At 46.4% G+C, this 14,327-nt stretch overlaps 1 protein-coding gene and 1 long non-coding RNA gene across 6 annotated transcripts in view; both read left to right on the plus strand.

Annotated features, from left to right (window-relative positions):
• The window catches only part of LOC146399738 (uncharacterized), a 45,256-nt gene extending 43,479 nt beyond the window's left edge, over positions 1–1,777 (plus strand). The window contains exons 9-10 of the long non-coding RNA XR_014814750.1: positions 1,285–1,363; positions 1,667–1,777. This is a non-coding gene — a long non-coding RNA (uncharacterized LOC146399738). The remainder of the gene's footprint in view (positions 1–1,284; positions 1,364–1,666) is intronic.
• An 8,694-nt stretch (positions 1,778–10,471) lies between these two features.
• Positions 10,472–14,327, plus strand: part of ACER3 (alkaline ceramidase 3) — a 156,506-nt gene continuing 152,650 nt past the window's right edge. For 4 of the 5 annotated variants that reach the window (XR_014814746.1, XR_014814747.1, XM_021062554.2 and 1 more), the window contains exon 1: positions 10,472–10,687. Coding sequence is in view for 2 of the 5 variants with exons in the window: in XM_021062554.2 (XP_020918213.1) it covers positions 10,585–10,687 (103 nt within the window). In the remaining 3 variants the exon portion in view is untranslated. Of the gene's footprint in view, positions 10,873–14,327 lie in introns of all 5 variants that reach the window. The other variant, XM_084975357.1, reaches the window with a different exon arrangement.

The following is a 14,327-nucleotide window of genomic DNA, read 5'->3' on the forward strand; positions in this document are numbered from 1 at the left end:
CGTCCCTGGAAGCTGCCCCCGTGGCACTTCCACCTCTGCACACGTGGTCAGCCACCCTCAGTGTCTCATTCTGCCCGAAATTCTGTTGCCCTTTCAAGCCTTTGCGGGCTCTTTTCTTGCCTAGTACTGCCTTGTCCATCTCCTGCACTGACTACCCACATCCACCCAGTGCAGCTGCATTAATCTGCTGGTCTTCCAGCAGCCAAGAAGGGCTGGAAACGCCGGAGCGGTCCACTTCCGAAGCTTCCTCCACACCCCCTGCACCGAATCGCTCTCCGAATCCTGTTGATTTTACCCCTTAAATGACTGTTGATTTTACCCCTTAAATGACTGTAAATCTGTCCCCTCCTCTCCACCACTGCTGCTACTCCCTTCAGGAGCCTCCATGTCTTCAGTCTTGCCCAATGCAGTCTCAATCCATCTTCCCCTCTGTAGATGTTCCCATGTCAATCTGTTCCTTAAAACCTCTGGGTCCCAGAGGTCCCTCCTGGCGCAGCAGGTTAAGGATCAAGCCTTGTTACTGCAGCGGCTCGGGTTACTCCTGTGACTTGGGTTGGATCCTTGGCCCAGGAAGGTCCACAGGCCACAGATGCAGTCCCCCAAACCCCCCAAACCCTGAGGTCCCTAAGGGAATTCCCCCAGCAGAACTCTCAGGCCTCATTTCCTACACTCCAGGTGCAGAGGGAACTCAGCTCCAAGGCTGGCCCCCAGTCCTGTCTGTCCTGCATAGCCCCCCTTTGGAGCCCCTGCAGGACCTGCTGGGCACAGTAGTGAGAATGTGGCCTCTGGTACCAGAGTGCTTAGATTCCAGCCTCGGCTCAGCCAAGCTGTGTGCGCTTGGGTGATACCTCACCTGTCAGTTTCATCCTCAGTCAATGAGAGCGAAAGTTGCCTTCATCCACAGCGTTGTTAGATTTTTCAAAGGTAAAACTGAAGACTCCTCGGAAGAGTGTTAGGAGCAGAGAAAACATTATCCAAGTGTTAACTCTTATCATTGTTTGCGAGACTTCATTTGGGTGCTTGAGATTTGTCTACTTTGGCCTCTCTACTGTCTAGAATAGTGCAAGAGAAACGGCAGCAGATGGCTTGTCACTGGGGTACAGGTTGGGGGGGGGGATGGATTGTGAGAGGAAATTCTGAGAGATTAGGGGCCAAGGAAGTTTAGCTGTTTCAAGGCCTGTGAAATTGATTTTTCATTCTCTGTAATCCAGGTTTCATTTTAGTTTAGAAAACAGGTCTTATGGGGACAATCAGGCCCAGATGTTTCCTCTTCTTTCCCCCCAGCACCAAGGAGGCCTTCTCTTCTCTTCAAAGCAATAATACTGCAATACCAGGAGATGTATTGACCTCATTCCGTTTCCAGGTACTGTATTTTGCAACTATGTTTCAAATTTAATCCAAACATGAAGTGGGTGCTACTGCTTCCCCATGTTTTAGACCGGGAAACCGAGGCTTAGGTTAATAGGGCCCAAAATCACAGCTTATTAAGGGTGAGTTTGGTCTACAAGGTCATGTCTGCCACAATCCAGAGCCAATACCCTTGGCTACTATGGCCGATTGCTTCATAAAAGTGGATTTGTTACTTCATCTGAGAAATATCTACAGACTTGTTCGCATGCCGGTTGCTGGAAGCATGAGATGGATGTGGGTGATTCTTTCCCGCCAGGAACACATAGCTGCTGCCTCTTAGGTACAAACTAGTCGACAGGCAATGAGGCCAAGTGTGAGAAAGGCACAGGCAGCTGGAAAGCAAGAAGAAAGAAGCACTAACTGCCTGAAGAGTGAGGCCTGGGGTCCAGCTACAGAAGCGACCCTTGAGCCTCAAAGTCTGGGACTGAGTGTGACAGTTATAAGAATGATGTGTCTGGAAGCATAAGCATCAGCAGGGATATAAAACATATTCTTTAATGCTTATCATGTATTGTAAGTGACAACAGAAAGCTCCAAAATGATCTGTACTTTTTTATTCTACCTTAACAAAACATACGTATCTATGTTTTAATAAAACACACACACACACAGAAAAATGGAAAAATGTTTGACCAGTTATATAGCAAAATATTATCAGTGAGGAGTTCTTGTCTTTGCTCATTGGTAATGGACATGACCAGTATCCACGAGGACAGGGGTTTGATCCCTGGCCTTGCTCAGTGGGTGAAATGACTGGGCGTTGCTGTGAGCTGTGATGTAGGTCGCAGACGCAGCTTGGATCTGGTGTTGCGGCGGCTGTGTCATAGGCCGGCAGCTATAGCTCTGATTCGACCTCTAGCCTGGGAATTTCCATATGCAGCAGGTGCAGCCCTAAAAAGGACAAAAAAAAAAAAAATTATCAGTGGTTACTACCAAGTGACGAAATATCAAGTGATTCTTTATATATGTTTTTATTATGAATTATATTTTTATTGTATAAATACATCTTGTATAATGAAACAATTTTATTGTGGGACTGTAAATTGGTACAGCCACTTTTTTTTTTTTTTTTTTTTTTTTGTCTTTCGTCTTTTGTTGTTGTTGTTGCTATTTCTTGGGCCGCTCCTGCGGCATATGGAGGTTCCCAGGCTAGGGGTCGAATTGGAGCTGTAGCCACCGGCCTACGCCAGAGCCACAGCAACGCGGGATCCGAGCCGCGTCTGCAACCTACACCACAGCTCACGGCAACGCCGGATCGTTAACCCACTGAGCAAGGGCAGGGACCGAACCCGCAACCTCATGGTTCCCAGTCGGATTCGTTAACCACTGTGCCACGACGGGAACTCCACCTTTTTTTTTTTTTTGTCTGTTCTGGGGCCGCACGCGTGGCATACGGAGGTTCCCAGGCTAGGAGCCTAATCGGAACTGTAGCCGCCGGCCTATGCCACAGCTCACGGCAATGCTGGATCCTTGACCCACTGAGTAAGGCCAGGGATCCAACCTGCAACCTCAAGGTTCCTAGTCAGATTCGTTAACCACTGAGCCATGACGGGAACTCCTACACAACCCCTTTAGAAAACTATTTGGTGTTATCTAATAAATTTGAAAATGTGAAGACTCTTCCATTCATAAGTAATATGGCAAAGAAACATTTGTGCGTGTGTATCAGATATGTATAAATGAATGCTCAGAATAGCATTGGTTATAATAGCAAAAATGGGAAACAACTTATATTCATCTTAAGAAAATGGATAAATCCATTGTGGCATTGTCAAGCAATAAAATACATTATAAAAGACTAAAAATGGGAGTTTCCGTTGAGGGTCAGCAGAAACGAATCTGACTAGGAACCATGAGGTTGCCGGTTCGATCCCTGGCCTCCATCGTGGGTTAAGGATCCGGCGTTGCCGTGAGCTGTGGTGTAGGTCTCAGACGTGGCTCGGATCTGGTGTTTCTGTGGCTGTGGTGTAGGCCAGCAGCTGTAGCTCTATTCGACCCCTAGCCTGGGAACCTCCATATGCCGCAGGTGCGGCCCTAAAAGTACAAAGGACCAAAAAAAAAAAAAAAAAAAAGATTAAAAATGAAGAAACTACAGCTTTATGGAGAAAGTGCAGCTTTATGTCACAACATGGATAAATCCCGTTTTTGTTTGTTTGTTTTTGTCTTTTTGCCATTTCTTGGGCTGCTCCCACGGCATATGGAGGTTCCCAGGCTAGGGGTCGAATCAGAGCTGTAGCCGCTGGCCTACACCACAGCCACAGCAACGTGGGATCCAAGCCGTGTCTGCGACCTACACCACAGCTCATGGCAGTGCCGGATCGTTAACCCACTGAGCAAGGGCAGGGATTGAACCCGCAACCTCATGGTTCCTAGTTGGATTCGTTAACCACTGCGCCAGGACAGAAACTCCTGTTTGTTTGTTTTTTAATGGCTGCACCTGCAGCATATGGAATTTCCTGGGCCAGGGATTAAATCCAAGCCATAGCTATACCACAGTTGTTGGCAACACCAGATCCTTAACCCACTGCCCCACTGCACTGGAGCAGGGGTCAAACCCATGCCTCTGCAGTGGCCCAGACTGCTATAGTCAGGTTCTTAACCCACTGTGCCACAGCAGGACCTCCTGGATGAATCTTAAAATGTTGATCTTAAAAAAAGTTTTGGAAAAGTACTATATGAGTCCACTTTTATAAAATTCAAAAACATACAGAATCTTTGCTCAGGGGTACATTCATGTGATAAAAGTGTATAGAAAGATAAAGAAATGATAACAAAATTCAGGAAGTTGGTTGCGGTTGCTTTTAGGAGGAAGAGTCGTGAAGTTGGAGAAGGACAATCAAGGGCTTAAGGAATCCATCAAGTTCTATCTCTTAAGCTATATTGATTTTGCTTCATTATTATTCTCGAAACCTATGTATAAGTGATATATTATTTTTATATATTTCATAATAGCGCTTTTCTTTCCCTCTTTTTTTTTTTTTTTTTTTTTTAGGGTCCCACCTGTGGCACATGGAGGTGCCCAGGCTAAGGGTCCAATCAGAGCCGAAGCCTCCGGCCTAAGCCACAGCCACAGCAACTTGGACCCAAGCCGCGTCTGTGACCTACACCACAGCTCACGGCAACGCTGTGTCCTTAACCCCCCAACGAAGGCCAGGGATCAAACCCACAACCTCACGGTTCCTAGTCGGATTCGTTAACCACTACGCCACGACGGGAACGCCAAGTGTTACCTTATTATTATTGTTGTTCTACAAATATTCCCTGAGCAGCAATTGTGTCTGGACTGGAGATTCAGAGATAGAATGAGTCAGGGGCTGAAACATCAACTCCTAAACAGACTATTATGCAATGTGAGAAAGGCTATGGTGGAAGGAAGGTCTGGGGCTGCAGGAACATAGAGGGGCCCCAACCCAGGCTGGGTTCCCCGAGAAACTTGGGGTTGTGTCCCCAGGTTGGGGTCTGTTGGACTTGACCAACAGTCTAATCCCCCACAGATAGGGGCTGGGGAGGATTGGCCTCACTGTAAGAGAAGCCGAGGAGTAGCTTGTAGATCATAAGATCACTTAATCTGCAGTGAGCCTACACACTCAGTCTTTGTGGGTTCAAATTTCCTTTTTCAGTTATGAAGTTATGGCGCAATGTATCTCATGTGGAAAAAATGGATTACAGCTTGATTTCTTTTGTTGTCTTGGAAACTAGTAGAAAGGGTTTCCTTAAAGGAACCTGAATAAAACCTTTCAAAATGTGGGTTCTCATTTGTTAGCTGGAAAATAAACACAAACATTGGAAATATCCTAAATACCCAGGAGTAAGGGAATAGTAGCATGGATATTTAATAATTAGGTAAATTGCGGTATAGCTGTAAAATTGATAATAACTATTAATATATTTACAAGGACTTTTAATGGCATGAGAAATGCTCGTAAAAATACGCTGTACAAAGGCGTTATTAGTTCTATCATGTAAAAAAAAATCCATAGATAAAATGCTCGAACGGAATATACTTTAATGTTGACAATGGTTATAGCTAGTTGGTGAAGATTATAGGTGATTTCCTCTCTTTTGATATTTTTCCTCTATTTTTGTACTTTTTTGATATTTTCCAACATGAGAATGTATTTTTCATTTTTTAAAAAAAAGCTTTTAAGATATAACTCACATACCACATGGTTCAGCCATTCAGAATGTTTAGTGTACAATTTAAAGTATACAATTCAATTTTTTCGTATTTACGGAGCTGTGCAACCTTTACCAGGAACTATTTTATTTTATTTTATTTTATTTTTTTGTCTTTTTGCCTTCTTTTTTAGGCCCGCACCCGTGGCCTATGGAGGTTCCCAGGCTAGGGGTCCAATCGGAGCTGTAGCCGCCGGCCTACACCAGAGCTGCAGCAACGTGGGATCCGAGCTGCGTCTGCAACCTACACCACAGCTCACGGCAACGCCGGATCCTTAACCCACTGAGCAAGGCCAGGGATGGAACCTGCAAACTCATGGTTCCTAGTCGGATTCGTTAACCACTGAGCCACGACGGGAACTCCCAGGAACTATTTTAGAACACTGTTATCATCCACAAAGAAACCAACCATGTTCCCACGAGCAGTCACTCAGTATTTTTATTCCCCCTCGCAGCCAACAACGAATTTATTTTCTCTGTGGATTATCCTATTCTGGATCTTTTGTATAAACAGAATCATCCAAAATGTACCTTTTAATCCGACTAGGAACCATGAAGTTGCGGGTTCGATCCCTGCCCTTGCTCAGTGGGTCAAGGTTCCGGCGTTGCCGTGAGCTGTGGTGTAGGTCGCAGACGCGGCTCGGATCCTGCGTTGCTGTGGCTCTGGCGTAGGCTGGCAGCTACAGCTCCAATTCGACCCCTAGCCCGGGAACCTCCATATGCCGCAGGAGCGGCCCAAGAAATGGCAAAAAGACAAAAAAAAAAAAAAAAAAAACAAAATGTACCTTTTAGTGTTTGGCTTCTTTGATGAAGCATCATGTTTTCAAGGTTCATCCATGTTGTATCCTGTATCAGTATTTCATTTCTTCTTATTGTCAAATAATATTCCAGCGTATGGATAGTCCACCTTTTATTAGCTCATTCATCAGTTGATGGCATTTGCATCATTTCCACTTTTGGCTCTTGGGAATAGTGCTGCTCTGAATATCCTCGTACGGTTTTTTGTGGACCTATGTTTTCGGTTCTCTTGGCCTACATCTAGGAGTAGAATTCTTAAGTCACATGGTAACTCCACTTAGCATTTTGAGGAACTGTTTTTTTCAAAGGGCCTGCATCATTTTACATACCAGCAGTGTTCGAAGGTTCCAGTTTCTCCACATCTTTGCTAACAATTGTTATTGTTTGCCTTTTTGATTATAGCCACCTTAGTGTGTGTGAAGTAGCATCTCAGTGATTTGCAGTTTTTTATTTTTTAAATGCCTGCACCGGCAGCATATGGAAATTCGCAGGCCAGGGACTGAATCTGAGCCATAGCTGTGGACTATGCCACAGCTGTGGCAGTGCTGGATCCTTTAACTCAATGCACTAGGCTGGGGATTGAACCTGTGCCTCCACAACGACCTGAGCTGCTGCAGTCATATTCGTAACCCACTGCGCCACAGCAGGAGTCCTGATTTGCATTTATAGTATGGCAAACATGAACACCTCTTCATGTGATAATTGGCATTTGTTTGTCTTCCTTGGAGAAATGTCTATTCAGATGCTTTGCCCAAATTTTTTTTTTTTGGTGTTATTTTTCTGTTTTTGAACCGTAGGAATTCTTTATGCATTCAGAATACAAGTCTCTTATTAGATACATGGCTTGCAAATAATGTTCTCACATATTTGATATCATTTGTATCAAAAGTTTTTAATTTTATTGAATTCCAATTTGTTTTTTCTTTTGTCACCTGTGTTTTTTATATTTTGTAAAAGAAATTATTGTCTAACTCTAGGTTACAAATATTTACTTTTATGTAAACTTTTTTTTTTTTTTTTTTAGTCCTGCACCTACCTCACATGGAGGATCCCAGGCTAGGGGTTTAAGGAGAGCTACAGCTGCCAGCCTACGCCACAGCCACAGCCATGCCAGATCTGAGCCTCATCTGTGACTGACACCACAGCTTACAGCAACTCTGGAGCCTTAACCCACTGAGCAAGGCCAGGGATTGAACCCGTAACCTCATGGTTCCTAGTCGGATTTATTTCCACTTCACCATGGCAGGAACTCCATGTTCATGTAAACTTCTAAGAGTTTTAGCTCTTACATGTAAGTCTAGATCCATTTTGAGTAACATTTTGTTTATTCTGGCAGATGGACTCCAAGTTCATTCTTTTGCATGTGGATATCCAGTTGTCACAACACCAGTTGTTGAAAAAACTATTCTTTTGCCTATTGATTTGTCTTGGCATCCTTGTTGAAAATCAATTGACCGTAAATGTATGGGTTTATTTCTGGAATCTCAATTCTATTCCATTGATCTACATGTTTATCCTTATGCCAGTACCATACTGTCTTGATTGGTGTAGGCTTGTAGTAATTTTTGAAATCAGGAAGTGTAAGTCCTCTAATTTTGTTCTTCTTTTTCAAGATAGTTTTCGCTGCTCTGGGTTCCTTAAAATTCCATTCATTGCTTTTATACTCAGGGGAGAAATTTTTTTAGAAAAGAGGGAAAGGAAAACAGGCATTGCTGAAGGAACCATGAAATCCATTTTGTATTTTCTCAGTGATACCTTTTCTTTTGGTCAGGGAAATTCATTTTTCTCTCCTAAATTTTGTCCTGGTCGTGGTAGGTCTCCCCCCACCTCGCCTCACCGCTGATGAACAATGTTCAAAATACTGACTTACCCAAGCTGCATCCCCTACCTGAGTCACCTGGCTGGGCTAGGGGTTCTTTCTACAGAAAGGGCTCCCACAATACCCTAATTTTTGCTATATTCTTAGTATTATCCCACTCTGTGGTTGTGGTCTCTATGATGTTTTTATTGCAATCTCATCAACAAATCACTTTTAGGATGTATTTCTACATACTCATTCTGAGTATACAAATATGTATATTCATTCATGTATAACTGATATACTTATGATTATTATCTACATTAAGAACATACATGAGACAAATTTTAGAGGACAAGATAAAAAATGAGTTAAAAGTTCATTAGAAAGAAGTTTTCCCACGCCTCAATATTATCTGTCTGAAGACTGCCCCCATAGAGCTTTCCTATTTACCTCTGTGTGTTCTCAGCACAGAGCCAAAGTCTGAGTACATAGCAGAAGCTCAATGCCTGCTGTTGAAAAAGAAGAATTTCAAATATCCTACTATTTCTATTAAAACACACTGCCTTGGAGTTCCTGTCATGGCGCAGTGGTTAATGAATCCGACTAGGAACCATGAGGTTGTGGGTTCCATCCCTGGCCTCTCTCAGAGGGTTGAGGATCCCGAGTTGCCCTGAGCTGTGGTGTGGGTCGCAGACGCGGCTCAGATCCCCGGTTGCTGTGGCTGTGGCATAGGCCGGTGGCTACAGCTCCAATTGGACCCCTGGCCTGGGAACCTCCTTATGCCGCTGGAAGCGTCCCTAGAAAAGGTAAGAAGACAAAAAAACAAAACAAACAAACAAACAAAAACCCCCGCACTGCCTTTATTCCTAGGTTTTGCACCATGCAAGGAGACATTCTGCATCTATCATCTGCTAGTCACTTTGTAGAGAGGCTGTGGGTGCCTTATCGTTCCTTTTTTTTTTTTAACCTTTTGATTCCACCTTATCTGACATTTCTTCAGAAAACAGCAGTTGTGTTATCCTCACCTATACTCTTCATTTCAAACTGCATAGTCAGGCAGAGTCCTCGGTGTTAGGACGGTAAAGAATGAAGACCAAGCTTTCGGATCGGATGTATCTGACACTGGAGGATGTGAACAAAAGGCAAAGGAGCTCTTGGGGGTGAGTATGTAGAAATACATCCTAAAAGTGATTTGTTGATGAGATTGCAATAAAAACATCATAGAGACCACAACCACAGAGTGGGATAATACTAAGAATATAGCAAAAATTAGGGTATTGTGGGAGCCCTTTCTGTAGAAAGAACCCCTAGCCCAGCCAGGTGACTCTGGTAGGGGATGCAGCGTTTCCTGAAGCTGGATTCTAAAGGACCCGTGGAAATTAGCCAAGTTGTGACGAGAGGAAAGTGGTTCCAGCTGAATCGCTGGAGCAAAGTCAGAGGATGGGAGTGGACCCTGCACTTTCTGAGCTAGGAGAGTTTGGTGTAGCTCAACACAGGGGCAGGGCACGGTTGCATTTGCATTTACATCTCTGCAGCAGTTTTATTACCTATCAGGGTCTTGAGGCTGGTATTAGGGGAGGTTGTTGGTTGCCTGGAGAGTAAGGCCAATTATAGATTGTTCGAGCGTAGAAACTTCGGGGCTTGGAAGCGTAAATGGAAGCAGGCGAACTGCTTTAGAGCTCTGGTTGCACTGTTTTTTTAGGATCTCAAAGCCTCCTCTGAGCGGGTCCCCCCCACCGCGGTCCAGGGTTTGTTGCCCTTTCCCTTTGTTCCCAACTGACACTTACACCTTTATCAGAAATTTGGCGTTTATTTCCTGGGAGTTCCCGGCAGGGCTGTGAGTGTTCGGTTTCTGGGCTCCGTTTGAGGCCTGGGGCCAAAGGATACTGAGGTGCATCTGCGCACAGGTTTCATCAAGTCACGGCTCGATTGAAGGCTTCACTCCACCTCCGCCGGAATAAAATCACCCCCGCTTCCCCCCCCCCCCCGCCCCGGCCCCAACACCCACACACGCGCACACTCGCTCTCTCCCTGAGATAACCCAGACAGAAAACAGCCTCCGGGATGTCAGGAACGCCTAACCCGGGGCCCACCCGCGTGTCTGGGCGGGGCCGGCGGCTCCCGTCGCACCCCTCCCCGGGGCAGAGGGGGCAGGGCAGCCCGGGGCCGGCGGGCTGGGCCCGGCGCCGGCCGCGGTGGGCGGGGTCTCCGGCCCGGCTGGGTCGCTGATGGCGCCGGGCCCCGCCCCTCGGGGGAGGGGGGCGGCCGGGCGCGCGGCGAGCGCGGGAGCAGGGCCTGAGCCGGCCTGGGAGCCCGCGGAGCCCGCGGAGCCGAGCGCAGCGAGAGAGCGAGCGCGCGAGCGGGCGAGCGCCTGGGCGGCTGCGGCGGCTCCTCGCGCGATGGCTCCGGCCGCGGACCGCCAGGGCTACTGGGGCCCCCCGACCTCCACGCTGGACTGGTGCGAGGAGAACTACGCGGTGACCTGGTACATCGCCGAGTTCTGTGAGTGCGGCCGCCGGCCTGAGGCGGGAGCGAGCGAGGGAGGGCGCCGGGCTGAGGGGAGGACGGCGCCGCGTGAGGAAGGGAGAGGGCGGACTCGGCCGCCGGAGGAGGCGCGGGGCCTGGCCGGGGGAGGCGGCGGGGGGAGCCCGGGGCCGGGAACGGGAAGGCGGCGGCCAGGGCAACCGGTGCGGCGGGCGAGGAGGGGAGGCCTTGAGTTCGAGAGGAAGGGGGAACAGACGTGAGGCGCGCCTGCCGGACCTCGGGGAGGCCCGAGGGGCGGCGTTGGGAATGGGGATCCCTCCCTGGGGGGCCGAGGGGGGCCTGCTGGGGGCAGCCGGGAAGAGCTTGGGACGGTGGGGGACTCTGCTTATTTGAATGCGGGCTCGGGACACCTGCTCCTTCTGCGGCTGCCGCCCCTTCGTCCTCAGGGCACAGGCGAGGGGAACAGGTCCGAGCTCAGTCTTCCCCCACATGCGAGAAAACTCGGTCCTTCCCTCTGTTCGCGTGAGACCTCACGGGTCACCTCCAGGGAACGGTTCTCCCAGCCTCGGATCCCGACCCTCACCCCCAGTCCACTCCTAGCCAGGGTCTCTTCGAGCACAGAGATCACCCCCTTGCTGAGGACAGTCATTCAGCTGTTACCGCCTTGCTCCAGAAGTGGAAGGCAGGGCACCTAGTCTGTACCTTCCGGCTCCCAAGAGCACAAGGGATAAGTCCCTGCTCCATTCTGCCTCCTCCGACCACCTGACTACGGTTAAGGTTCTTCTGAGGACATTACTTCCACTGATGACACCCTCTGAGGACTTGGGGAAGAACCCTCCTGCTGCCCCTGTGAGAGAGTGTGTGTGTTCAAGATGATTGTTCCTTCCAGGCTAGGAGAGCACCGGAAAAATCTGCTACTTGGTTTGCTGTTGTTTACTCTGGTCCACACACTATATGATCCCTCTTCAGGCACAGTACAGAGAATGTTTTTTGGCTCACGATGATTGCATCTTTTTAGTTGGCTCCACTTTCTCAGGCCATGAAGCAAAGCTCTTTTTAGCTAACCTTCCCATTGTTGGGTCCTTCTCCCAGACATGTGTTTGGTGTTGTGGAAAGAGGCACAAGGTTCATGCCAGCTGATTGTACTTTATTCTGTTCCCAGTAATTGACTAGGTGAAAATAAAAAGAAAACAGAACTCTTTTGTAGTTTTTTAAGACTTTAAGTACCATTTCTTTTAAACCATGATTTATGCTGAGAGTTTTTCCTGAACTACTAGCTTAAATTAATAACTTTTGTAAGCAATGAGATCCTGCTGGATAGCACTGGGAACTCTATAGTCACTTGTGATGAAGCATGATGGAGGATAATGTGAGAAAATGAATGTGTATTTATATGTGTGTGTGTGTGTGTGATTGGGTCACTTTGCTGTACAGTAGAAAATTGACAGAACACTGTAAACCAACTCTAATGGAAAAAATAAAAATCATTTAAAAAATAATTTTTATGTAGTAATGGATGAATGTGGGCAAGGGGATCATTTGTAGTGTAATTATTTGGCAGTTCAAATGTTGGCAAAGAAAGTGCTTTACCAATTTGTTGTTAGATCGTATTGGCAAGCCCGTACATGGTCCAGAGGAGGCGCATGAGGGACGGGACTTAAAATCATGCTTTCTGAACTAGAAATTTGTAATGTGGAAAAGTGAAACTCAGAGGTCTTCAAATATTGAATGGGCTGTGATATAGAGCAGTTAAACTTTCTATATTTCTCTAGAATGTGGAATCAGGGCCTGTGGGTGGAAACTACCTGCAAAGGAAGAGATTTTGCTTCAACACAAGGAACATTTAAAACTAAAAATTTAATAATTGAATGGGTTGACTTGAGAGGTAGAAGGCTTTCTGTCACTGAAAGTGTTAAAACAGTTAAAACAGGGCATTGTTCAACCAACTCACACGAATATTTTAGGGGGAATTGTTTGGTAGAGAAAAGAGATTGGCTCTAGATGGCCTTTAGGTCCTTTTCAGCTTTATGGGTCTAAGTAATAATGACTTAGTGTAGAATCAAGGGTTAGAATCAAAAGAGAAGACCGATGGTAAGTCATGTGAGTTATGAGAGAGCAAGATACCACTGTTCGGGCAGATAGCTTGAGAAATGGGAAATGGCTTTAGTTCTTAATGTCCTCAGAAGAGGAAACTGAGCAGATTGCAGAGGGTTTTGACCTAGGAATCAGGAGTTACCCAGAAGAGAATGAGTGCTGGCAGCCCTCTGCACAGGTACCTTGGGAGAAAATGATCTGGAGGAAGTTGACATCAAGTCTTCTTACCCAGCAAGTGGTAAGAAGACTTGATTTCATTTCTTTTTACTTTTTTTGACCGTGCCTGTGGTATGAGGAAGTTCCTCAGCCAGGGATCGAACCTGAGCCACAGCAGCAACTCAGGCCACTGCCATGACAATGCCGGATCCTTAACTTGCTGTGCCATAAGGGAACGCCTATCATATCTTTCCGTAAGAGATTTGGTCTTTGATTTAATAATGATGTGTTTAAAACATTGTAATATTTACAGTAATGATAGAAATATTAAGGATAGTAATAATGGTGCTAATAGCTATAGCTAAGTGCTTAGTATGTACCACACTTTGTTAAGCACATTATATGTCTTGTCTTTTTTGATCTTTACTATAATTCCAAAAAGAAGGTTACTATTATCCATATTTCACCTATTAGGAAATTGAAATTCTTTTTTTTTTTTTGTTTTGTTTTGTTTTTGGTCTTTTTGCCTTTTCTAGGGCTGCACCCTCAGCATATGGAGTCTCCCAGGCTAGGGGTCAAATTGGAGCTGTGGCCACAGGCCTACATCAGAGCCACAGCAACACCGGATCTGAGCCATGTCTGCAACCCACGCCACAGCTCACAGCAATGCTGGATCCTTAACCCACTGAGCAAGGCCAGGGATCAAACCTGCAACCTCATGGTTCCAAGTCGGATTCATTAGCCACTGAGCCATGTCGGGAGCTCCAGGAAATTGAAATTCTAATGGAGTTCTCTTGTGGCTTAGTGGGTTAAGGATCTGGCATTGTCACTGCAGCAGCTCAGGTTGCTCCTGTGGCGTGGGTTCGATACCTAGCCTGGGAACATCCCCAAGCCACAGGCACGGCCAAAAAAAAAAAAAAAAGGTGTACGGATGGCATTCAAGTTGAGGTCTGACTCTGAAACTACTGTACCACATTTTTTCTATCACACATTCATTGTTTTGCCCCTACATGTAAGGGATGAGGACAAGCATGAAGTAGTATACTGATCACAAATGACAAATTGAATAGCTATTCAAGAGGTCCCAACCCGCCAGGAGTTTACCTTCCCAACACCTGGGAGCCAGCACAGATCACCCAGGGCGACCACAGCGCTGCAACCAGGGCACCAACTCTAATTACTCAGAATGCACATGAGGAGGTGGGATTAAGACGGTGGAATAGAAGGACTGGAGCTCAATTTCTCTCCTAAAAACAACAAAATTCACAACTAAAGCCTGAGCAGTCTTCATCCAAATGGACCGGAAACCTTAAAAAAGATATCCTACTCCTGAATAGCTATTCAAGAAGCCTGTCTTTGAGCCTTGGGGTGTGTGTATTTTGGGTAATCTAAAGACAACTTTGGGGAA

Source organism: Sus scrofa, chromosome 9, assembly GCF_054392235.1.
Source record: "Sus scrofa isolate SSC_HxYL_T2T_F1_AM1 chromosome 9, Sscrofa_HxYL_maternal_Yorkshire_Landrace_v2.0, whole genome shotgun sequence".
Classification (NCBI taxonomy): Eukaryota; Metazoa; Chordata; class Mammalia; order Artiodactyla; family Suidae; genus Sus; species Sus scrofa.